Source organism: Myotis nattereri, assembly GCF_964212035.1.
Source record: "Myotis nattereri genome assembly, chromosome: 1".
Lineage (NCBI taxonomy): Eukaryota > Metazoa > Chordata > Mammalia > Chiroptera > Vespertilionidae > Myotis > Myotis nattereri.
Window position 1 is genome coordinate 100691817 of NC_138075.1, and position 25907 is coordinate 100717723.

Below are 25907 nucleotides of genomic sequence, written 5' to 3' on the forward strand. Positions count from 1 at the left end.
CTCTCTCTCCCTCTCCCTTCCTCTCTGAAATCAATAAAAGTACATTTTACAAAATTTACATACAATGAAGGGCACATTATTTTGAGTATAGATCTTTAAAAAATAATTATCTACTCTAAAGGAGTACATATCTATAATCAGATAAAATTAGGCACTTTGTGACCTGGCTCTTTTTCAGCTCCATCTCACCACCCTTTCCCTCACATTACTATTTTTGTTGATAATGGACAAATCTGACAATTTCATATGGTTCAACTTCACAGTCACACCATAATGTATGTTGTTCCCCCCCAAAGGCGATAACCTTCTCATATGGGTATGCATTAATCCATGTGACCCCTCTCTCTGCATGGAAGGCAAACCTAAACCTCTCAGTCCCTACTCTTTACGTATCTTTAAGACTAGGCTCAGGATTCTTGAGAAGTGATGTCAGAGGAATGGAGGTATGAGAGCACAGCTTGTCCTCTATCCCTGAAATTTCAACAAGTTAACCAACCATAATTCAACAAAGAAATCCCTGCTCAACACAGACACATGCCTGAGAGACCCGCTCATTGAAACATCTAAAGGTGGACAACCGGGAATAAACGGGAGATGAGAAGGGAGAAAAGTGCAGACCACCAGAGACCACCAGCAAATGCAACCCTGAACTGGGAGCTCGTGGCTTGGTTGGCGGCGAGAGGGGGAAAAAGCCAAGGTAGCAGGCTCTTCCTTCGGTTAGGAGGAACAGAGCTGCAGGAGGGCAGCCCAGTGGCAAGGATGCAAACAGTGTCAGAGTCAGCAAATACCTGACAGAGCACTGGATTCTACCATGCAGCTCTCTACTATCCGGCTGGCAGTAGTGTTTTAGACAAAGAAATGGAACAACAGAGTCCTGCTGCCACTTAAACTCCCAAAACTTGCCTCCTGTTGCCCTAGGTGTCGGGACCAAGACCATATTAACTTTAAACAAAGAGTTATTTTAGTAGGAACACTGTTTCCTTCTGTGACTGATCTCCTGAAGGGGTGCTTGGAGGGGAACAAGACAGAAGTCAGGAATCGCCATTATGGTGATAGCAAAACAAACCCCACCACAAGTAGTGCAGCTGTATTGTCTTATGGAAGCAGTGGAGGTGCAAGACTAGGAGATCACAGAAGTAAAAAGTCTTGAGATTCAGCACCATATATTTCAAAGTAGTAGAAAGAACTCAAGAGATAAACGCATAATCAAAGGAGACCAGCATACACCATGAAAAACCACAGTAATAAGGATGACCAGAAGGAAATGAAAAATCGCTAGAAAGTAAGCTCAAACACATGGAAATATGTAATATAAATGACAAATTTCAAGACTGCAGTTCTAAATATACTCTACAAGATGTAAGAAAATACTGACAGGAAATTCAGTGCACTCAGAAAATAAATCAACGAACAAAAGTAGTTTACCAAAGAGGATGAAACTTTAATAAAGAGCCAATCAGAAATCTTGGAAATAAAGCATGAGATTAAGAGTGAACTGAGCATAGAAAACAGAACCAAACTGATGGAGGAAAGATTTAGAGATACTGAAGATAGGAATCAAGAAATGACACAGAGGAAAAAATACACCTGAGCATAAAGAAAAATAAAGAGCTCGCCCTAGCTGGTTTGGCTCAGTGGATAGTAGGCCTGTGGAATGAAGGGTTCTGGGTTCGATTCCAATAAAGGGCACATGCCCAGGTTGTAGGGGTTGTGCAGGAGGCAGCTGATTAACGGTTCTCTTATTATTGATGTTTCTATTTCTCTCTCCCTACCCCTTCCTCTCTGAAAGCAATAAAAATATATATATATTTTTAAAAAGAGCTCTACAAGACCTATCTGAATCCATCACAAAAAGCAATATTAGAACTATAGGCATTGCAGAAGAGAAAAGAAACATGAGATGGAGAGTCTATTAATGGGAATAATAGTGGGAATCCAATGTGGCACTGGAGTAAGTGGATGCCACATTGACACACTCCCAGGATCAAACTGGAGAAACAAAATAAAAGAAAAACCAACCTAAATAATCAACTGAAGACTAGCTGGAGAGAACCCTGATAACCAAAGATGGAAAGCAGAGACCACATAGAAACTGATAGGAAGTGAAAGGGCTGGGCAGGCTTCCAAAGGCAGCAGGTAAAGTTCTGGAGGGATATCTTAGCTGTGAAAACCCAAGTTGCTCTATCCAGCCCAGAACACCACAACTGAGAAATGTGCCCATATAACATCTGGCCGTGAAAAGCAGCAGGGTTGCTATCTGTCAGGGAGAGATGACTGGAAATGCAGGCACCCTCTTAAAGAGCCAATGCATGAAATTTCAGGTACAGCACTCACTTTGGGCTTCAGCAAAGGGAGGACTGTGGACTCCAGCTGTGTGAGCAGAAGGCAGGGTTGGGGGCTCTTTAGTTAGACCTCAGAAGGCAGGCACCCCAGTTTCCCGTGCTGAGATATTCTCTCACACTGAGGAGAACATCTTTCTCCAGCAGGTGTTTGCTATTCAGGTGGTTTCGCCTGGGGGGAAAGCAGTTACCCCATGCTCTGAAAGACCCCGTACAAGATCCTGTGGAGTTTCTGAGGCCCATTAAGAGACTGAGAATAATAATCAGCCTGCAAGCAGAAGCAATTGCCCCACCCTTTTGGGAAACAGTTCAACCCACCCTGTGGTTGATAGCCACAGGATGATCAAGACTGATAACAATCAGTCAGCAGGATTTGCCAGATCTAATTTGGGGCCCTGGGCTGGGAAAAGCACACCTTGATGCACATCATGGTCCTTTCCAAAGGAACTCAGCCCCAGCAGAGGAATCAAGGTTGATGATAACTCTAAACAGAATACACAGGGCCAGTGAGAAACAGCATCTGAAACTGTTCTGCACTAGAGCTTGGGAAACATAGCACATCTACCTAATACACAGCCACAAATGCAAACAAGCAACCAAAATGGGAAGAAAAAAAGCACCTACTGAAAGAACAAGAGAATTCTTCAGAGGAAGAGCCAAATGAAATGGAGATAAGAAATGATAAGACAGCCCCAACCAGTTTGGCTCAGTGGATAGAGCGTCGGCCTGGGGACTGAAGGGTCCCAGGTTGGATTCCGGCCAAGGGCATGTACCTTGGTTGTGAGCACATGGTGTGCAGGAGGCAGCTGATCGATGTTTCTCTCTCATCAGTGTTTCTAACTCTCTATCCCTCTCCCTTCCTCTCTGTAAAAAATCAATAAAATATATTTAAAAAAAAAAGAAATGATAAGACATAGAGTTCAGCATAATGACGGTAAAGATATGAAACAGAGAATGACACAGCACTAAGAACACAATGGAACAAATAAACAGCAGACTAGGGAAAGCCGAGGTTGGATCAGTGAATTAGAAGACAGAGTAGAAAAAAAATCAATCAATCAGAGAACCAAAAATAAAAACAAACAAAAGGGTAGCTTAAGGCAGGGGTCCTCAAACTACGACCCGCAGGCCACATGCGGCCTGTTGCTTAGCAGCCGACTAGTTTTTTTTTAAACTATAGTCCGGCCCTCCAACGGTCTGAGGGACAGTGAACTGGCCCCCTGTTTAAAAAGTTTGAGGACCCCTGGCTTAAGGGAACTGTGGGACAACAGAAAATGTACAACTATTCTCATAATATGAGTGACAGAAAGGGAAGAAAGTAAGCAAGGCATAGAGAACATGTCTGAAGAAATGATGGCAAAAAACATCCATACCAGGTGAAGGAAAAAGTCACCCACGTTCAGAAGGCACAGAGTCCCAACCAAGGAGAACCCAAACAGCCCCCAACACAGACACATCAGAATTGAAATGCCAAAAATGAAAGACAAAGAATTTTAAAGGCAGCAAGAGAAAAGCAATTTTTTTAAAAATATATATTTTATTGATTTTTTACAGAGAGCGGAATAGAGTTAGAAACATCGATGAGAGAGAAACATCGATCAGCTGCCTCGTGCACGCCTCTTACTGGGGATGTGCCCACAACCAAGGTACATGCCCTTGACCGGAATCGAACCTGGGACCCTTCAGTCCAGAGGCCTATGCTCTATCCACTGAGCCAAACCGGTCAGGATGAAAAGCAATTTTTTACCTACAAAGGAGTTCTCATAAGGCTGTCGGCTGATTTCACATCAGAAACTCTACAGGCCAGAAGGGAATGGGATGAAGTATTCAAGGTAATGAAAATGAAGGATATGAAACCAAGATTACTATATCCAGCAAGGCTATACTATTCCAAATATATTTAATGAAATAAAGAGCTTCTTAGACAAAACCCAAAAAGGCTAAAGAAGCTTATCACCACCAAACCAGAACTGCAAGAAATGCTAAAGGGGCTGCTGTAATAATAATAAGAAATATATAGAGGGAAACACAGGTTTAAGGAATTAAAATGGCAATAAATAAGTACATATTAGTAATAACTTTAAGTATAAATGGGTTAAATGCTGTAATCAAACAACTTTGGGTACCTGATGGACATGAAAACATGACCCAAATATATGCTGTCTACAAGAAACCCACCTTAGAACAAAACCTCACACAGAATGAGTGAAAGGATGGGAAAAAATTTTTTATGCAAATGGAAACAAAAGCCTGGGATGGCAATACTCACATCTGACAAAGTAGACTTCAAAATGAAGGCCTTCACAAGAGACAATAAAAGTCACTAGATAATACAAAAGGGATTGAGCCAACAAGAGGATATAACCCTGGTAAAAGGAACACCTAAATCTCTCTATATAAAAGTCTAACATGCAAAGTGTCCCCACAGGAGTTTGACCGACCGGGAGTTTGACTGGTCGCTATGACATGTGCTGACCACCAAGGCACGGAATGAAGGCAGGCCCAGGCCAGCAGCCCCTAGGGACCCTACCCATGCGTGAATGTTGTGCACTGTGCCTCTAGTATATATATAAAAAAAGCCTTCTGGAAGACATTAAGGAAAAGATCGACAGCAATACACTCATAGTAGGGGACTTAAATGCCTGACTTCCCTGGATATATATTACAGACAAAAAATTAGCAAGGAAACAGTGACTCTAAATGACACACTGGATCAGAGGAATTTAATTGACCATTATAAGACATTTCACCCCAAGGTGCAGAATATACATTCTTCAAGTGCACATGGGTCATTCCCAAAGACAGACTACATGTTAGGACACAAAACATATCTCTACAAGTTCAAGAATGAAATCATATCAAGCATCTTGTCAGATAATAGAGAATGAAATTACAAACCAAGTATAGTAAAAATACTCAAAAACATTCCAACACATGGAGACTATATAGCATGTTATTAAACAATGAATGGGTTACCAATTATTTTAAGAAAGAAGTAAAAAACTTCCTGAAAACAAGTGACACAATCACAAAACCACCTAAAATCTATGGGATACAGCAAAAGTAATCCTGAGAGGTAAGTTTATAGCACTACAGGCCTATCTCAAAACACAAGAAAAATTACTAATAAACTATTTAACCCTACAACTTAAAGAATTAGAAAGAGAGCAACAAGAAGAGCCCAGAATAAGTAGACGGAAATAATAAAGATTAGAGCAGAAATAAATGGCATAGAGAATAAAAAAATAAAAATAAAAAGAAACAATACAAAAGTTCAATAAAACATACAGCTGGTTCTTTGAAAAGATAAACAAGATTGATGACCCTCTAGCCCAGCGGTTCTCAACCTGTGGGTCGCGGCCCCTTTGGGGGTCGAACAACCCTTTCACAGGGGTCACCTAAGACCATCGGAAAACACATATATAATTACATATTGTTTTTGTGATTAATCACTATGCTTTAATTATGTTCAATTTGTAACAATGAAATTGGGGGTCACCACAAATGAAGAACTGTATTAAAGGATCACGGCATTAGGAAGGCTGAGAACCACTGCTCTAGCCAGACTCCTCAAGAAACAAAGAAAGCCGAAACCGGTTTGGCTCAGTGGATAGAGCGTCGGCCTGCGGACTGAGGGGTCCCGGGTTTGATTCCGGTCAAGGTCATGTGCCTGGGTTGCGGGCATATCCCCAGTAGGGGATGTGCAGGAGGCAGCAGATCGATGTTTTTCTCTCATCGAGGTTTCTAACTCTCTATCTCTCTCCCTTCCTCTCTGTAAAAAATATCAATAAAATATATTTAAAAAAAATGTTAAAAAAAAAAGAGGATAAATAAACAAAATCAGAAAGGAAAGAGGTAAAGTAATAACTGACTCCATAGAAATATAAAAGATTGTAAGAAAATACTAAGAGCAAGTATATGCCAACAAGCTGCACAATGTGGATGAAATGGACAAATTCCTAGAAAAATACAACCTCACAAAACTGAATCAGGAAAAAAAAAATCACAAAACCTGAATAGTCCAATAACAAGTGATGAAATAGAAGCAGTAATAAAAACACTCCAAGCAAACAAAAGCCCTGGTCCGGATGGTTTCAGAGAGGAGCTCTACCAAACCTTCAAAGAACCACTAATACCTATATACCTATCCTCAAACAAAAAGTCCAAGAAGAAATACTTCCAATCTCTTTCTATGAGGCTAGCATTATCCTAACTCCAAAACCAGGTAAAGACACTACAAAGAATGAAAACTATGGGACAATAACTGATGGACATAGATGCTAAAATCTTCAACAAAATATTAGCAAATCTGGTCTACAATATATTAAAAAGATCATACACCACAACCAAGTGGGATTTATTCCAGGGATGCAAGGCTGGTACAATACTGCAAAGCAATAAATGCGATACATCACATACACAAAATGAAAGACAAAAATCGTATGATCAGCCCCTGGCCGGTTTGGCTCAGTGGATGGAGCGTCGGCTTGCGGACTGAGGGGTCCCGGGTTCGATTCTAGTCAAGGGCATGTACCTTGGTTGCAGGCACATCCCCAGTAAGGGGTGTGCTGGAGGCAACTAACTGATGTTTCTCTCTCATCGATGTTTCTAGCTCTCTATTCCTCTCCCTTCCTCTCTGTAAAAATCAATAAAATATATTTTTAAAAAACCACATGATCATATCAATAGATGCAGGAAAAGCATTTGAAAAAATCCAACACCCTTTCTTAATAAAAACTCTCAGCAATGTGGAAAAACAGTAATTATACCTCAACATAATATAGGCCATATATGACACACCTACCACCAACATTATATACCCAATGGGCATAAACTAAAACTATTTCCCTTTAGAACAGGAACAAGACAGGGATATCCACTTTCATCACTCTTATTCAACATAATACTTTGAATTTCTACCACAGAGATCAGACAAGAAGAAAACACAACAGCCATCCAAATTGGAAAGGAGGGAGAAAAACTCTCATTATTCACACATGACATGGTATTGTACAAAAAAATCCTGAAGACTCTACCAATTACTATATTTAATAAAAGAATTTGGCAATGTAGCAGGATACAATTTTAACACCCTGATATTTATGGCATTTTTATAAACCAATAATAAATTCTCAGAAAGTGAAACAAAAAACAATCTCATTTACCATAGAAATAAAAAAATTAAGATACCTAGGAATAAACTTAAGCAACAAGGTAAGAGACTTGTACTTGGAAAACTACAGGATGTTGAAAAAAGATATAGAGGAGGATATAAAAATATATACTGTTTATGGATTGGAAGAATTAATATCATTAAAATGTCCATATTACCTAAACCAATCTATAGATTAAATGCAATCCCTATTAAATTACCAACAGCATATATCATAGATCTAGAACAAATACTCCAAAAATTTATATGAAACCAAAAAAGGACCCGAAATAGCTACAGCAATCTTGAGAAAGAAGAATAAAGTTGGAGGGATCACAATACCAGATATCAAGTTATACTACAAAGCCACCGTAATCAAAACAGCCTGTTATCAACCCAAGAATAGACATATAAATCAATGGAACAACACAAAGACCCAAGAAATAGGCCCAACCCATTATGCTCAATTAATACTTGACAAAGGAGGGAACAGCATACAACGGAGTCAAGATAGTCCCTTCAATAAATGATGAGAAAACTGGACAGGTATATGCAAAAAAAATGAAACTAGACAATCAACTTATACCACACACAAGAATAAATTCAAAATGGGTAAAAGACTTAAATGCTCCTCAGCTGAAACTCTACAAGCCAGAAGAGAGTGAAACCAAATATTGAAATGTCTGATAGAAATTACAAGCCAGGAATAATATATCCAGCCAAATTATGTTTTAAATATAAAGGAGAAATAAAGAAGTTCCCAGACATCCAGACGTTGAGGGATTTTATCACCAGAAAACCTTCATTGCAGGAAATACCAAGGGAGTTATTCCACCTGAAACAAAGCACATAACATTACAACTCTATAAGATCACCAAAAAACTTACAGCATAAACAAGATAATTTGTGACAACAAAACCATAAAAGGAGAGGGGGAAAGTTCTGAACTGGCAAAGGAAGGTGAAGATCAGATGCACTCAAAAGAAAAAACAACTATGGTATACACACTGAGTGGCCAGATTATTATGACCACCCCATCAGTACTTCGTTGGGCCACCTTTTGCCTTCAATACTGCGGCAATTCTTCTTGGCATTGACTCCACAAGATGTTGAAAGGTGATGTGAGGAATATGACACCATGTCTGAATAGCACTGTCCAGTCCTGTGAGATTTGATGGTTGTGGAACCAGCTGCCTGATGGCTCTTTTAACTTCATCCCACAAATGCTCAATTGGATTGAGATCTGGTGATTGTGGGGGCCACCTAAGCAAGGTAAAGTCTCCCTCATGTTCTTGAAACCACTCCTACACAATACAAGCACCGTGGCATGGCGCATTGTCTTGTTGGAAGAAGCCATCTCCACTGGGATACGCCTTCAACATGATAGGATGAACTTGATCAGCAATGATACTTAGGTATGTTGTGCTATTCAAACGTTGTTCCACACGAATTAAAGGGCCCAAATCATGCCAGGAAAACATGCCCCAAACTATAACACTGCCCCCACCAGCTTGAAGGGTTGTACTCATGCATGTGGGGTGCATGCTTTCATGCTGTTTCCGCCAAATTCTCACTCTGCCATCTGCATGATGCAACTAGAAATGTGATTCAGCGGACCACATGACTTTTCCAATGCTCGACTGAACAATCCTTGTGTTCCTGTGCGAATTGGAGATGTTTTATCTTGGTAACTGCAGACAGCAAAGGTGTTTGACAGGCCTTTGGCTGTTTTGCTGATATTCGTTCCATGGCTCCGAGTGCCAACAATCATCCCACGTTCAAAGGCTGTTAAATTGCATTGTTTACCCACATCTTTAGAAAAAAATCACTTGTACTGTGTGGTAAACAACCTGCTACCCTATTTATAATGGTCTGGCCCTCTAGCAACTTCAGCGCGAAATTATAGCTAATTTGCCTACAAACATCAGGTGGTCATAATAATCTGGCCACTCAGTGTATATGCAGCTTCATTTTTTATAAACCTCATGGGAACCACAGACAAGAATCCCCAAACCAGGACTTATAGCTCAAAAAACAAAAAAACAAAAGAGGAAACAGAGGAAAGAAATATTGAATACTACTAAATAAAAACAACAGACAGAAACATAAAGGAAAAAAAAACCCAATGGAGGCACAGACCAGAAAACCAAAAGATAAAATGGCTAAGTCTTCATTCATTAATTAATTACCCTAAATGTAAATTGTCTGAATTCACCAATAAAGAAGTACAGAGTAGCAGAGTGGTCAAAAAACAAAACCCATGTACTACTATTTGTAATACTGTAAACAATAAAACAAACAAACAAAACAAGACCCCAAGCATATGTTACCTAGAAGAGACACATCTAAGCTACAAAGACAAAAGTAGATTCAAAGTAAAAGGGTGGAAAATAATTCTCCATATAACATTCACAGAAAAGCAGGTATAGCCATACTTACATCTGACAAAATAGATTGCAAGACAACAAGAGACAAAGATGGATACTTTATAATGATAAACGGGATCCTACATCAAGAAAACATACATGAAACTTATATATATATATATATATACGCGCACATACACACACACACACACACACATATATCCAATCAGAGAGCTCCAAAATATATAGAACTACACACAGACCTAAACAATAGCTCTAACAAAGGTTTAATTTCCAAAATGTATAAAGAACTTGTAAAACTCAGCATGAAACAAACAATCCAATCAAAATGTGGGCAGAGGACCTGAAAATACACCATACAAATAGCCAAGAGATATATGAAAAGATGTTCAACCTGACTGGCAATTAGGGAAATGTAAATCAAAACTACCATGAGATACCACCTCACACCTGTTAGAGTGTCCATTATCAACAAAACAAGCAATAACAAGTGTTGGAGAGGTTATAGAAAAAAGGGAAACCTCAGTCACTGCTGGTGGGAATGTAGTGGTTGTACCACTATGGAAACCACTCTAGCAAATGTTCAAAAAATTAAGAATAGAGCTACCATATGACTCAGCAATCCCTCTCCTGAAAAACTCGAATTCACGTATTCAAAAAGATATATGCGTCCCTATGTTCATTGCAGCATTATTCATGGTGGCCAAGATATGGAAACAACCAAAGTGTACCAAGACTGAGGACTCAATAAAAAAGATGTGGTACTTATACACAATGAAATACTACTCAGCCATAACAAAGGATGAAATACTGCCATTTGCAACAACATGGATGGACCTTGAGAACATTATTTTAACCCCTAGTGTGCCAGGGAGCACGATCGCGCTCCTCCTGTCTTTCGCCAAAAGTGCCGGGAGCGCTATCGCGCTCCTCCTACAGTGTCACTATTACATGCTAGTAGTTCACTCTTTATTGACAGATGGCACCTAAGTGCAGAAAACAAATGTAGTAAAGGTTTCCTTAAGTTTTTGAATATGTAACTTCATTTACTTGCGATTCGTAATTTTTTTCCTAAACTGCTGTAAAATCAGCAAAAATGCCTTGGCAATTTTAGCATAGTTCCTAGGATATTGGTTGGCACTCAAAGGATTAAGTGAAATAAGTCAGTCAGAAAAAGTTAAAAACTGTATGATTTCACTCATATGTAGGATATAAAACAAACTCGTGAACACAAAGAGCAATTTGGTGATTGCCAGAGGGAAGGGGTCTGGAGGAGAAGGGGATCCTATATAATAAAGAGGTAATATGCAAATTAACCCTCACACCGTAATGCCATCACAAGATGGTGCACACAGTGGGGCTGGGGCTGGTGGTCGCTTTGTGCGGCTTCTGCAGGGGTTTCCGTGGCCCCATGTAACTGGAGGCAGGGAACGGGGTGGCACTCCAGGACTCGGGGCCGTCCTGTGGCATGCTGGCCACGCAGGGCGGGACTCTGGGACTCAGACAGGAGGGGCAGAGCTTGGAACCATAGGAAGGAGCTCAGGCGCCGGCCCTATGGGTAGGGGTGTGGCCTTGGCCTAGCCCAGAGATTGTGGGAGGGGTAAACTCAGGCACAGGAATTACTAGAGTTAAAAGCTGGGACATGGGAACAAGAGACAGATGGGAAGTCAGCAGAATGAGGGTAAACACCAACAGAGAGTAGGGGCCATGGAGTAGTGTATGCAAGGACATGCTCTGAACATGAGGGTGTGCCTGGTCTGTAGGGCGTAGCTTTGCTGCCCTCATAGGTGTTGGAAAGAAAGTCCTGCTAGAAGCAGGCTTGAACCCAGGCGGAGGGAAGGGCCAGGGCCAAGTTAGCTTGCAGGCACTTGACCATGGAAGAGGCTCTGAGCAAAGCTGAGGTGCCCTTAGGGGGCATGGCCAGGGTGTGGAGTAAGGTGCTGTTGGGTGGACGGGGGGCGTAATGTGAATAAGTGAAATGACGTGACAGGCATGAGGGGCGTAGCAAAGCGTAAGGGGGGTAGCCAAGATGGCCGCCCACATGAACCTCATCCCAGTGGCAAGTGCAGGGGTTTGTGCTCAGAGCGTTCGGGTAAGGTCCCATGGCGCAGGGGGGAGGAGGTTCCCGGGTCTCGCACGATTTCGCACTACGGATAACTAGTACTAATACAAGGTGACAGGATAAGATTTTACTTTGGGTGGTGGGCAAATGGTGCAATATACAGATTTTGTAACATAGAAACCCACACCTGAAACCTCTATGTTCATGTTGGCTGATGTCACCCCAATCAATTCAATAAAATAGATAGATAAAAAGACTAACTCAGACTTTACTCCTTCCTCCAACCTAACTCTATAACCACGCCCAAATAAACCTAGGTAAGAGTCCCATCCTATGTGTTCTTATGGTATCTGATTTAATTATAATACTTACTGCTGTCTGTGGCAACTGTCACTTTAGTTGTCTGCCTTCCTCAACAGAGTGTCAAGTCCTTGAGGCTGGCGTGTGTTTAATTCCTAGCACAGTGCCTGGCACTTAGTAGGAACTCAAATGCTTGGTGAGTGATCATTATTATCACTAACACACAGCATCTTTCTAAAGCTTCCCTCCACCTTTTAAATATACTTTTGCCATTCTGGTGAAAAACAGAGGAGGGCAATTATGAACATATATTACTTCTTTCATACTTTATAAACAATAAAACATATTTACCAAGTGAGACAACAGCGTATCGCTTTCTAAAAGTAGCTTAATCTCTCTGAACTTTACCTTCCTCATTAGCAAAATATATGTTTAGGGGAAAATTAAGAATTAGAAGTCACTATATAAAACTATTAATGTTGACATTTAGAGTATACAATGTGCCAGACTCAAATAATTTTTCATATTGCAATGTATTTAAGTCTTACAACGCCCCTGCAAGGTATTATTTTATATTTTTAGTTAGTAACATTTTACTGAGGCATGAAGAGATTAAATAACTTGCCTATAGTTCCATAGCTAGTAAGATAGAGCTGGGATGTAAACCCATACAGACTCTTAAACCATTAGAATATGTTATCTAGTAACAAAGAACTTATATAAATATATGGCAAGCTACATCTGAAAAAATTAAATGTGAATTCAGTGGTAGACAGTCCAGGTCAGGAAACCATGGTTAGAAACTGCGGCATGTATGATGGCCTGATATGATGCCTGGCAGAGAGTAAGCACTGAATAGAGGGGAAACAAATTTGCAGACAACACTCAGATTCTGAATTCAAAAGAGAATACAAGTTGGTAAGCCTTGTTAAAAAAAAATCTATCTAATGAATCTACATAAAATTACATACTTATACAGAAAATGATGAAACAACGCAACCTCAGTGTACTGTCAGGGGCCCAGAGAGTACTAGCAGCTTTCAGGTTATTCCCAGTAACTTGCTCATCAAATCCATAACTCAGATGAAATACCAGCGGGCCCATCATTTTGCTGATCCTTGCCTATCAACAGTTACTAACTTTGCCCTTTGACCTGATCTGTTCACCAAAGGCTGTCCCAAGTTCAAACTACCATGTATTTAATTGGTTTACTCTCCTCACACCTCACCAGACCCCCACCACCTACCTCTACCCCATCTCTCTCCTTATATCTATGCATTTAATTGGTAAGTCCACCATATTCATATCCTTATCCAAGACAAGATTCACTACATCTAGGCTCCTTCAAAATAAACGAGAGCATTTGGGTGAAGATAAAAGGCAAAAGTCATAGCCACGTGATACTTTTCTAGTATAAATTACAAAGCTGGCAAAGAAGCAGGATAAAGACAGTGACAAAAAGTTTCTATTGTAACAAATGCTTGAAGTCTAATTTTATAGAGTGAAAACATCATAGGCTATGCTTTGTCCTAAGTACTATTATGATTGATTAAATTAAAAATAATTTTCCTTCTCAGAAGATGGAGGATACAAAGTAGCAATATACATCTGTTGTGCACTTACTTTTGCCCTGGGTAAAGTACTTTTCCAGAATCATCTTTTCAAATTACCACAATTCCCTTATTTTGAAGAAGAGGAAAGGGAGAGTTAGAAAGGCATAGAAAGGTTAGATTAAGTTGCTAAAAGTCTCACATCTAGAAAGTGGCCAACCTGGACTTCAATCTAGGTTTGTCTGATTCCAAAGTCTGTGCTTAACCATAGTGCAAAGAAGAGAACTGTAAGAAAAGCAAGATGATGGCGTAGGTAAACCCCAGTACTTGCCACCGCCTACAACCACATAAAAATTAGAACTAAAATACAGAACATCATTAAGAACTGCCTGAAATCCGGCTGAATGGAAGTCCTACAACTAGAGAAGTAAAGAAGAAAGCACACTGAGACTGGTAGGAGGGGTGCAGGCACAGAACAATCTATCCTATCTAATAAAAGAGAAACATGGTAATTAGCCATGACTCCACTACCCTTCCCATTGGCTAATCAGGGCGATATGCAAATTAACTGCCAGGCAAGATGGCGGCCAGCAGCCAGGCAGCTTGAAGTGAACATGAGGCTTGCTTGCTTCAGTGACGGAGGACTCCAACGTTCCCCGCCTGCTGCTGCTGGCCTCTGAGCTTGCAGTTTAAGAAACATTGTTACAAATATAAGCTAAACAAAATCCCAGAAACCTGCTTTCAGCCAGCCGGGATCTCAGAGCTGGAGTTGAAACAGTGTTTCAATTATAGAACCCAAACAAACCAGATACCTGCTTTCAGCAGCGGAGGCCTCAGAGCTGGAGCCAAGCCTCAGAGCTAAAGCTGGCCCAGAAAAAAAGAAAAAAGAAAAAAAGGAGTGGTTGGGAGCTTCAGTCACCCACCAGACTGAAAACAGCCCTCATATCCTCACCCAGACTGGCCAGGCACCCCAGTGGGGACCCCCACCCTGAAGGGGGTGTGACCAGCTGCAAACAGTCATCAGCCGCCCACCCAGGCTGGCAAGGCACCCAAGAGAGACCCCCACCCTAATCCAGGACACCCTTCAGGGCAAACCAGCTGGCCCCCACCTGTGTACCAGGCCTCTATCCTATATAGTAAAAGGGTAATATGCCTCCCAGCACCGGGATCAGCGGAGCCGCGAGGCCTCCCGGCACTGGGATCAGCGTGACAGGGGGCAGCGCCCAAACCCCCTGATCGCCCTGAGGCTCTGTGTGTGACGGGGTGGGGCCACAACCTCCCTATCCACCCCGCTCTGTTCGTGACAGGGGAAGGCGCCCCAACCCCCTGATCAGCCCTGCTCTGTGCCTGATAGGGGGGAGCTCCCTAACCCTCTGATCGCCCTGTGGCTCTGTGTGACAGGGTGTGGCGCCCCAACCCCGATTGGCCCTGCTCTGTGCGTGACGGGATGGCGCCGCAACCTCCCCATCAACCCTGCCTTGAGTGTGACAGGGGGCGGTGCCCCAACCCCCAATCGGCCCTACCCCGAGAGTGACTGAGGGTGGCATCGCAACCTCCCGATCCGCCCTGCTCTGTGCATGACAGGGGGCAGCGCCCCAACTCCCCAATTGGCCCTGCTCTGAGCCCAACCAGGGGCTGCACCTAGGGATTGGGCCTGCCCTCTGCCACCCGGGAGCAGGCTTAAGCCAGCAGGTCGTTATCTCCCGAGAGGTCCCAGACTGTGAGAGGGCACAAACCGGGCTGAGGGACCCCCTTCCCTCCCTGAGTGCACAAATTTTTGTGCACCGGGCCTCTAGTACATATATAAAGAGCCAGGGCCCATAACGTTCAAAAAAACCAAAGGCTTGACCAAACGCCAAGCTGCGCGCACATCAGGCTTGGATGGGAGGGGACTGGTGAGCAGGCTGAACTGCTGACATCTGGGGGGGAGGGGGGGGGCGGGGGAAGGGGGGAGGGGGGAGGGGGGGGGAGAGGGAGAGAGAGAGAGAGAGAGAGAGAGAGAGAGAGAGAGAGAGACAGGTCTTGCCAGCAGCCTGGGGTGGCTGATCAGCCCCACCTCTCTGATCAGGCCCAGAGACACTGACTAGCATAGAAACCGACCAATCAGAACCTAATCTGGGTGAACTGCGAAGGCAGAACCTAAGGTGGGGGCTGAGGAGGGGTTCTAAGAGCAACAGCTGTTTGGTGTAAGATGTAAGAAAGCGGTTCAATTTTTTAATGACCGATTTGGCAGTATAGTGCATATGGCTGGCTATCAGTCCAGATATAGGGATTATGTATTTTGTCTGCCAAGAGCATCTCCTCCTGCTGAAAAAGGCTCCCCCCACCCCATTTAAGCAATCCTATCCTATATAATCTCTCTATACTAACAAAAGGGTAATATGCTAGACTGGGTCAACCGGCCATCTTCCGGACGTCTGACTTCCTTCTGGATAAAGCCATGGTGGTGGGGGGGCTGAGGCAGAAGCAGTTAGGGGCAATCAGGCCCGCTGGGAGGGCAGTTGGGGGCAAGATCAGGCCGGCAGGGGGTTAGGAGCAATCAGGCAGGCAGGCAGAGGCAGTTAGGGGTGATCAGGCTGGCAGGGGAGAGTAGTTAGGGATGAGATCAGGTCGGCAGGGGAGAGCAGTTAAGGGCAAGATCAGGCCAGCAGGGGAGGGCAGTTAGAGACGATCAGACAGGCAGGCAGAGGCAGTTAGGGGTGATCAGGCAGGCAGGTAGGTGAGTTGTTAGGAGCTAGTGGTCCCAAATTGTGAGAGGGATGTCCGACTGCTGATTTACCGGTAGTCAGACATCCCCAAGGGGTTCCCGATTGGATAGGGTGCAGGCTGGGCTGAGGGAACCCCCCCCCCTTGCCATGCACGAATTTTGTGCACTGGGCCACTAGTCTGGTATAACATCCACATGGGCGTTTTCTTAATTGGGAGGAATATCTTCTCCAAGGCTTCCTGTGAGAAGCAGAGAGTCTCAGCCCCACACTACACCACCAGCCCAGGGTTTCAGAGTGGGAAGAGAAGTCCCAGTAACTTTGGCCTGTAAAAACCAGTAGGGATTGTGGCTGAATTACACGAAAGCTGCTGGAGTCCCAGGTATTCCTCATAAAGGGCCTACACACGAACTTACAAGGTCCCACTTCCTCTGAGCTCCAGTGCCAGGTGGTGGCTTTGAGGGAATCCAGGGAGGTATGAGGAGGAACGGGACTGTCTGGCATTGGGGCAAGAACTTGGGGTCAGCTTTCTCGCAGACATAGGTGCATGCAAGGGTCACTGGTTCTGTGCTTGGATCTCCCCTATCACAGAGCTGATTGGCAGTCATATCTGAGTTTCCATCAGTGTGACCACATTGTTTGCTCCATCCTGGTGATTCCCTGAGACCCTGCCCTATCCAGTGTGCAACCCTACCCAAGCTGTTTGTAGCTGCTTTTCCATATGAATGGCCAGTTCTGGCTCAGACTTCAGACTTTGCTAAAATCCCTTAAACAAGCAGCAGTTGGAATCAGCATGCCGCAAACCTATCAATAAAAGGCTCAAGACCCACCACTAGCAACAGCCTGCCTTGTTTCACAGTTGAGCTTCACATGGGCACTTCTAAGTGTAATACAAGTAGCAGTCATCTGCAGATCTCTCTGTAGCTCCTGCCAGGTGGCCCTAGGCAGTGGCTGATTTTGCATCTCCCAGGAGGCCTGAGAGCCAGTGCACCCAGTGGATAGCTTCAGACCATACCAGATTACAACTCTACATATCCACAAGTGACAAACTCAAGGAGCAGACTCAGTGAGCACCAAAGAAAACCCAACTGAAGCAAGTCCAGCTCTTTGGCATGTCTCCTGCACAGCAGCTCTTCCACTGTAGACACAGCTGGTCCTCACAGCCAATTGGCCTAGAGCAGTGGTTCTCAACCTTGGCTGCACATTAGAATCACCTGGGAATCTTTTTAAAATCCTGATTTCTGGGCCTCATCCTCCAGAAATTCTGTTTCTTTGTTATGAGGTGAGGCCACAACATTAGTAACAAAGAAACAGAATTTCTGGAGGATGAGGCCCAGAAATCAGGATTTTAAAAAGATTCCCAGGTGATTCTAATGTGCAGCCAAGGTTGAGAACCACTGGCCTAGAGTGACACCAACAGCAATCAAGGCTCAATTACAACAAGACTGTGCACATAGCCCACACCAGGGCGCAGTGAACCTAGAGTGCCCAGCTCAGATGATTGGGGAGGCCTGAGTCACTGGGCCCTATAGGACACCTAATACACAAGGCCACTCTACCAATTCCAGGAGACATAACAGCTCTACCTAGTAAGTATACACAAACACAGAGAAGCAGTCAAAATGGGGAGACAAAGAAACATATTACAAATGATAGAAATGGAAGCAAGAAAACTATCTGATATAGAGTTCAAAACAATGGTTATAAAGTTACACAATGATTTCAATGAGAGATTCAATGGCCTTAATGAGAGCTGCAAGGGACTTAAGTGAGACTTTCAAGGATCTTAGTGAGAATGTCAAAGACATGAAAAAGGACCAGTTGGAAATTAAGCATACACTAACTAAAATAAAGAATAATTTAAAGGGATTCAACAGTAGAGTAGAGGATGCTGAGGATCAAATCAATGATTTGGAATATGAGGAAGCATAAAACACCCAAGCTGAAGAGCAAAAAGAAAAAAAGAATCCAAAAATATGAAGACAGGGTAAGGAGCCCTGGGACTTCACAGGTACCAACATTCACATCATGGGGGAGCCACAAGAAGAGAGAGCAAGATACTGAAAATCTATTTGAATAATGACAGAAAACTTCCCCTACTTTGTGAAAGAAATTGACTTACAAATCCAGAAAGCAGAGTCCCAAACAAGATTAACCAAAGAGGCCCAAACCAAGATAATCATAATTAAAATGTGAAAGGTTAAAGACAAAAGAGAATCTTAAAAGCAGAGAGAGAAAAGCAGTTATTAGTCATCTACAAGGGGGCACCCATACAAAGGTCAGCTTATTTCTCAACAGAAACTTTGTAGGCCAGAATGGAGTGTCAAGAAATATCCAAAGTGATGAAAAGCAAGGGCCTACAAGGAAGATTACCCTGTCAAGCTATCATTTAGAATTGAAGGTCAGATAAAGAACTTCACAGATAAGAAAAAGCTAAAGGGGTTCATCACCACCAAATCAGTATTACATGAATTGCTGAAGGGTATTCTTTAAGAAGAGGTAGAAGAAGAAGAAGATAAAAAATATGAACAATAAAATGGGATAAATACATATCTAGCAACTACTGAATCTAAAAATCAAAATAAATGAACAAGAAATCGAATGAACAAAATGAAGTGATGAATAAAATAGAATCACAGGCATGGAAACATGGAACAGACTGAGGAATCTCAGAGGGGTTGGGCTGGGAAAAATTAACCAAAGATCTTATATGCATACATGCATTACCTATGGACACAGACAATAAGGTGGTGAAGGCCTGGGGTGGGTGGGAACTGGGTGGAGGAGGTCAATAGGGAGAAAAGAGGGGGACATCTGTAATACTCTCAACAACAAAGATTTAAAAAAGAATTAAAAAAAAAGTTAAGTTTAAATAAGTAAAAGAAAGAGAACCACTGTTCAGAACTTGATTCCAAACAGGAAAGCAGGAACTTGCTGATGAAGTAAAAGAGACCAACATTTTGAGAAAAGGAAGAAAAATTCAGGGGAAAAAAATGATGTCACCTTAGAATTGTAGATAGTAATAAAACAGAACAAAAGGAGTAGAAACATGTACCCTAGACTTCAGGACAATAGATTTCAAAGAGTTCTCAGAAAGTTACATATGAGATTATGAAAAGACTATATAATTGAGCATATACAAAAGAGATAAAAATCAATAAAATAGTATAAGAAAGGTAAAAACCCACTATAATTATACCTTACAAAAACAAAACAAAAATTAAGGCCCTAAAAAGAGCTTTCAAAATATGCAAAAAAAGAATAATGAATGAAACTTGCATTACCTAGAAAAGATGACAAAATATTAATATATGACCTAATACAGAAGAGGTATTCCTATTTTATTACTATCTTCTCCAACAATGTCTGAAAGTGGAACAGGATAAACACTGTCAAGAGACTTTCAGGTTGAGGTAGGACAGTCAAAGAATAGTTTTAAATGAATCAAAGTTTGTTTGTTGTTTTTTTTAATATATCTTATTGATTTTTTTATAGAAAGAAAGGGAAAGGGGTAAAGTTAGAAAATCGATGAGAGAAAAACATCAATCAGCTGCCTCCTGTAACCAAGGTACATGCCCTTGACTGGAATCGAACCTGGGACCCTTCAGTCCGCAGGCTGACGCTCTATCCACTGAGTCAAACCGGTCAGGGAGAATCAAAGTTTTTAGTTATAAGAAAATAGACCAAAATTTTACAGCTACTGTATATAAGTTTTAGAAGCCATAGACATTATACTTCTTTTAAAAGAAGGGAAAATTATTCTAGGCACTGCAGACAAGATATCAAAATTCCACCAAGGAAAAGCTATGGATGAACTAACCTCATTTCCTGTTTGGATAGGGTCACTCAATTGGTACTTTGGAGAAATACCAGTCGTGTCCCACAATTTCATAAAAGAATCCAAATTTTTCATCATATTCTTGTGGATATGTTGAGAGCTAAGAACTAAATAACTGTATAGGGGAGAGAATCTGAAGGTGGTTGAATATAAAGTATGATTTATTTAACTGACAATAATCTTGTCGAGTTTTTAGAAGATTTGGCTAAGGACCATGGTCCATTAAGCATTTTATAAATGACTTTAGAGTAACATTTTTCAAGCTTCAATGTCCTTAAAGAAAGACCTTATTAAAATAAAAACAACCTTTACCCAGCAGGTGTTGCCCAGTGGTTGAGGTTCGACCCATGAACCAGGAGGTCATGTTTCAATTCCCAGTAAGGGCACATGCCCAGCTTGCAGGCTCCATCACGGGGGAATACAAGAGGCAGCCAATTGATGATTCTCTCTCATCACTGATGTTTCTATATATCTCATCCTCCCTCTCTCTCAAATCAATGAAAACATACTTTAAAAAAACCTTCAATGTCCTTGACACGATAATAGACTTATCAAATATCCTGATAGCCGACTTAGATCCCTAGAAAGATAATTATAAAAACAAAACTCAAAATACCATCAAGAGTTAAAATGAACTGGAACTTGCACCTAAAAGACCTGCACTCAGATTGAAAACTTCAATATTCAAGTGTGGATTGGGGTTTCATGTTGGTTCCAACAGATGTAAAAAAGACCTGAACATTTAAATTGTCCAGGAGTTCATCTGAATCATTTACTTTATAATATTAGGAAAAGCTAATATAATCTTAGGTTTTACTGATAACAAATGTTATCACAAAGAATGTAATATAATTGTGTTCCATCATGGAAAACCATTTGATGATTACAACAAAAACTGCCACTGCTGGTTCCTTTGTTGCAATCATTTACAGAATTACAACTTAATTCTCCCTCTTTTTATGAAGATTTCAACATCCAGAACACTGTCTCCCATCAATAACATTTGTATTTTAATTCTTGGTGGTTTCAATGTCAATATAGATGATTCCACTAAAATTCCCTGGCTTTTCAGATACCTGATCCAATTTTCTCCATGATCTTTTTCCGCGCCCCTTCCATGATCTTATTCTTTACTCCTTTAGATGCCAACTCTACAGGGTCACAATGTAGGGCCTTTTCATTACTAACTGTACTGCCTCCCTAATCATAATTTCAAGTATCTACCTCCCATTATTCCTTCTTGGACCCTGGTTTCAACAAATTTTTGACTCTACTGAGACAATTACACCACCTTTCCCTCATATGTCCATCCCTTATGTCCTCCTTCCTCTCACCCACCTTAGATGCCATGGTTCACCATTATCATCACTCTCTTGACAACATCTTCAATTCTCTTGTCCTTCTCTTCCCCTTTTGTTCTCACCTGGCAAAACCCCAACTGGGTAAAGTCAACTCTTCTGGAAACTAACTTCAAGTGAGCCCTTCATGCTACCTGGCAATATTTCCGTATTTTCCTAATGCACTCACTTCTATACTGACAGACAGCTGACTTCATACCTTTACCTGGAACCTCCTCCCCCATCCTCACTTTGTGATGACTTTGCTTCCTATATAATAGACAAAATGAAATTAATATGAGGAAAACATCTACATTTTCCCTCCATCGTATCTATGAACCTACTTCTATCAACAAATTCTACCTTCTCTCCTGTTACTGTCTGTGCTCCTACTAAATCCTAACCTCTGAATCCCAACCTAGCTACCCTGGTGAATGCTACAAAAAGATACATTTTGCCCCAATTTAAGCAGAACTTTTTTAACAATTAGAACTTCCAAAAAATGGAATAAGTCATGAAATAATGGCTACTTAACTGTAAGATCTCTTTGAGAAAAGGGACTTATGTCACTAGAAGTCCAGATAATCACTTAACACCCACTCAGCTCTAGAGTTCTATGGTTTTAGAAAATATGAAATTGAAAAATATCCTAGTATAAGTTAACAGTATTACCTCGAATGTGAATACTTTTCTCACCGCTGGTGACTCGGGTTAATTACTCAAAGATTTCCCTGCTGACTACAAGTCTTTACAGAAGGAATAACGACGAAATGGAAGAATGACTGCCATTATCAACTATTTTTTAGAAACCCATCTAGCTATCTTATTTTCATTCTCATGCTGCTGTATTTCTAAAATTGCTACCTTAGAAACTAACCTGGGAATATCTAATAGAAATGCATCTTTCAATAACAGTACAGTATAATACTATAATTCTTATAACAACACCATGCACTAAGCACTGTATATAAATTAAGTCATGGAATTTAGGCAAATACTAATTACATTTGACCTTTTTACTAGTTAATTGCTGAAAAAAAGTTGTTTAAATAAGAAAAAGGACATTAAAATGAAAAAGAGAATGTTGGGTAAATGGCAAGATTGCGAACAAAATTTTACTTATTGCTAGGACAACTTAGCAGATTAAATATATTCACCTTTAACAATCTTCTTTGCACAGTCATTATACACTTGCTCTTGCGATGTGTTTGACTGGAATACCCGGTCAAATGCATAAGGCTTGGTCTGAAAAACAAAATTAAAAGTTTCAACTACATAAATTAAATGGATTTCTAAGCTTCTTTAAAGATATCAACATATATTTAACCTTCACAACAGAATACCTATTGTGAAGTTTCATGTCATAGAAACTTTGTGGCACAAACCTTAGGGATCACCAAGAACAGATCCACTAAAATAAACTCTACAAAAATAAGAATGTCTGCTTTAGTCTTTGTTATATTTCCAGGGCCTAACACACTAATGATAATTAGCACTATTATGGTAGGCACTTGAATACTGCCAGTGAATTCTGATTTGATGAGTGTCTATGCTGGCAGTGGTTGAGACTGTATTTTCACTATTAATATCATGCGTGGCTGATGTGGCTGTGGTTGAGCACTGACCCATGAACCAGGTCACAGTTTGATTTCCCTTTCAGAGCACATGCCCATGTTGCGGGCTCAACACCCATTAAGGGGTTTGTGGGAGGCAGCCAATTGATTCTTTCATTATGGATGTTTCTATATCCCTCCTTCTCCTTTCCTCTCTCTGAAATAAAAATGTATCTAAAAAAAAAAAAGTTAAAAAAATACTAATAAAATTTTGCAGATAAAGAAATTCGAATCCTGAAAGATATAAAAATTGGAAAAAAATTAAAATTCAAACCCAAATCTCTAGTCTTTCATTTCAGGGATCTTTCCATTAATCCATTCAGCTCCACAGTTTACTGCACAACAGCTTTTCAATCATTCATTCATTGAAAAAACATTTATGGAATGCCTCTGATACTAGAATGACATGCGAGAATGACAATCAAGACAGATTCACTCTCTCTTTTAGTGGAACATAATCAATAGTGGATTAACATCAGACAAATAATTAACTGACTAGAATTCTGACTCATGCAACAACATGTTATAAAAATACTATTATTGAAAAGGAAAAAGGGGGGGTGGGGGGGGAAGGCTTGCAACCTAGTTCAGTATCTGGTTAAAAGCTCTAGTCTTACTTCCCCACTCTGACTAAACTTGGGCGGAGCTGCAGAGCCTAACCCCAGGGCCCAGCCACAGCTGACTTGGGCGGAGCTGCAGAGCATGCCCCCAAGACCCCGCCAAGACTGACTTGGATGGAGCTGCAGGGACCCTCAGGGGCCCAACACAGAAGGAGATATATAGGTCAGAACCTCCCCATGAGTTCAGTTCAGGCTTTGGATCCAGAATTCCCCTAGACTAGCAGATCTGCCAAATAAAGATTAAACTTTCCTCCTTCAGAGGGCTGGCTGACTGTTCTTCAGTGCATTCTGCCACAACATTTGGTGCGTTGGCTGGGAAGCATCAGTTGAGCTGGCTCTTAGGTCACTGCTGACAAGAGCAGACTTCGGGGCACTTGCTTCAGGCTCCAGGACCCAAGGAAGGCACGCCACCGGCACATTCGCTGGTTCCTGAACTCACAGGGTCTGGAGAGACTGCGGCAACTCCACGCTCTGGTGGACCCAAAAGAGGCAGAAAACACCTTTCTGGGACTTCCCGGGAGAGAAGTCAAAATCAGACATCTGAAACTGTAAGTTTTTCTCCGGGGAAACGGGTCCGCATTTTGGCCTGTCCTATGGGACAGAAGAGGTAGCTCGCCCCTACCTAGGTAATTATTTATTTACCTCAGGATAGCTCGGATCGTCTGGAGCAGTGGTCGGCAAACTTTGGCTCACGAGCCACATGTGGCTCTTTGGCTCCTTGAGTGTGGCTCTTCCACAAAATACCATGTGTGGGCGCGCACATGGAGTGCGATTGAAAGTTCGTGGCCCATGCGCAGAAGTCAGTATTCTGTGGAAGAGCCACACTCAAGGGGCCACAGAGCCGCATGTGGCTCGCGAGCTGCAGTTTGCCGACCACTGATCTGGAGGAACAGTTTCTATTCACCATCTTTAGGACTTCCCGGAGGGAAGTCAAAACTCGGAGTGGCTAAGGGTTCGAGTCTGGCCTGTCTTTTAAAAAAAAGGTAGAAGAGAAGTGTTCCTAGGTAGTTTTCTACTGCCTCTGATCAGGGGACTTGTTCTGTATCCCTGCGCAATTGAAACTGATTTGGTGGTATTCTGTGGTGTAAATGTGGCAAGTGCTGGTGTAACAGTGTTTTTGTTAATGTTTCTGTTTTGTTTTTTAAAAAGCCTTCTAAACCTCTTCCGAGTTTCCGTGGTGATTCAAAGTTTTTATAAAGTTTTTAGTGGGGAATGTTATCTGTCTTTATTATTTAAACTAGAGGCCCGGTGCACAAAAATTTGTGCACTAGAGGGGGGTCCCTCAGCCCGGCCTGTGCCATCTCGCAGTCTGGGACCCCTCGGGAGATAATGCCCTCCTGGCTTAGGCCTGCTCCCGGGTGGCAGAGGGCAGTCCCAATCTCTAGGTGCAGCCCCTGGTCGGGCTCAGAGCAGGGCTGATTGGGGAGTTGGGCCGCCGCCCCCTGTCATGCACAGAGCAGGGCGGATCGGGAGGTTGTGATGCCACCCTCAGTCATGCTCAGAGTAGGGCCGATTGAGGGGTTGGGGCACCGCCCCCTGTCACACACAGAGCCGCAGGGCGATCAGGGGGTTGAGGCGCCTTCCCCTGTCACGAACAGAGCAGGGCGGATAGGGCGGTTGTGGCCCCGCCCCCTGTCACACACAGAGCCGCAGGGCGATCAGGGGGTTTGGGCGCTGCCCCGTCACACTGATCCCGGTGCTGGGAGGCATATTACCCTTTTACTATATAGGGTAGAGGCCTGGTGCATGGGTGGGGGCCGGCTGGTTTGCCCTGAAGGGTGTCCTGGATCAGGGTGTGGGTCCCCACTGGGGTGCCTGGCCAGCCTGGATGAGGGGATGATGGGTGTTTGCAGATGGTCACACACCCTTCAGGGTGGGGGTTCCCACTAGGGTGCCTGGCCAGTCTGGGTGAGGGGGTGAGGGCTGTTTTCAGGCTGGCGGGTGACTGAAGCTCCCAACCACTCCTTTTTTTCTTTTTATTCTGGGCCAGCTTTAGCTCTGAGG

General features: G+C 42.3%; 1 protein-coding gene across 1 annotated transcript in view; it reads right to left on the bottom strand.

Moving 5' to 3' along the window:
* Nucleotides 1–25907, bottom strand: part of KIF5B (kinesin family member 5B) — an 85791-nt gene that overhangs the window by 36048 nt on the left and 23836 nt on the right. Inside the window, exon 2 of the mRNA XM_081100721.1 lies at nucleotides 22828–22915. Within this exon, the coding sequence (XP_080956847.1) occupies nucleotides 22828–22915 (88 nt within the window). The remainder of the gene's footprint in view (nucleotides 1–22827; nucleotides 22916–25907) is intronic.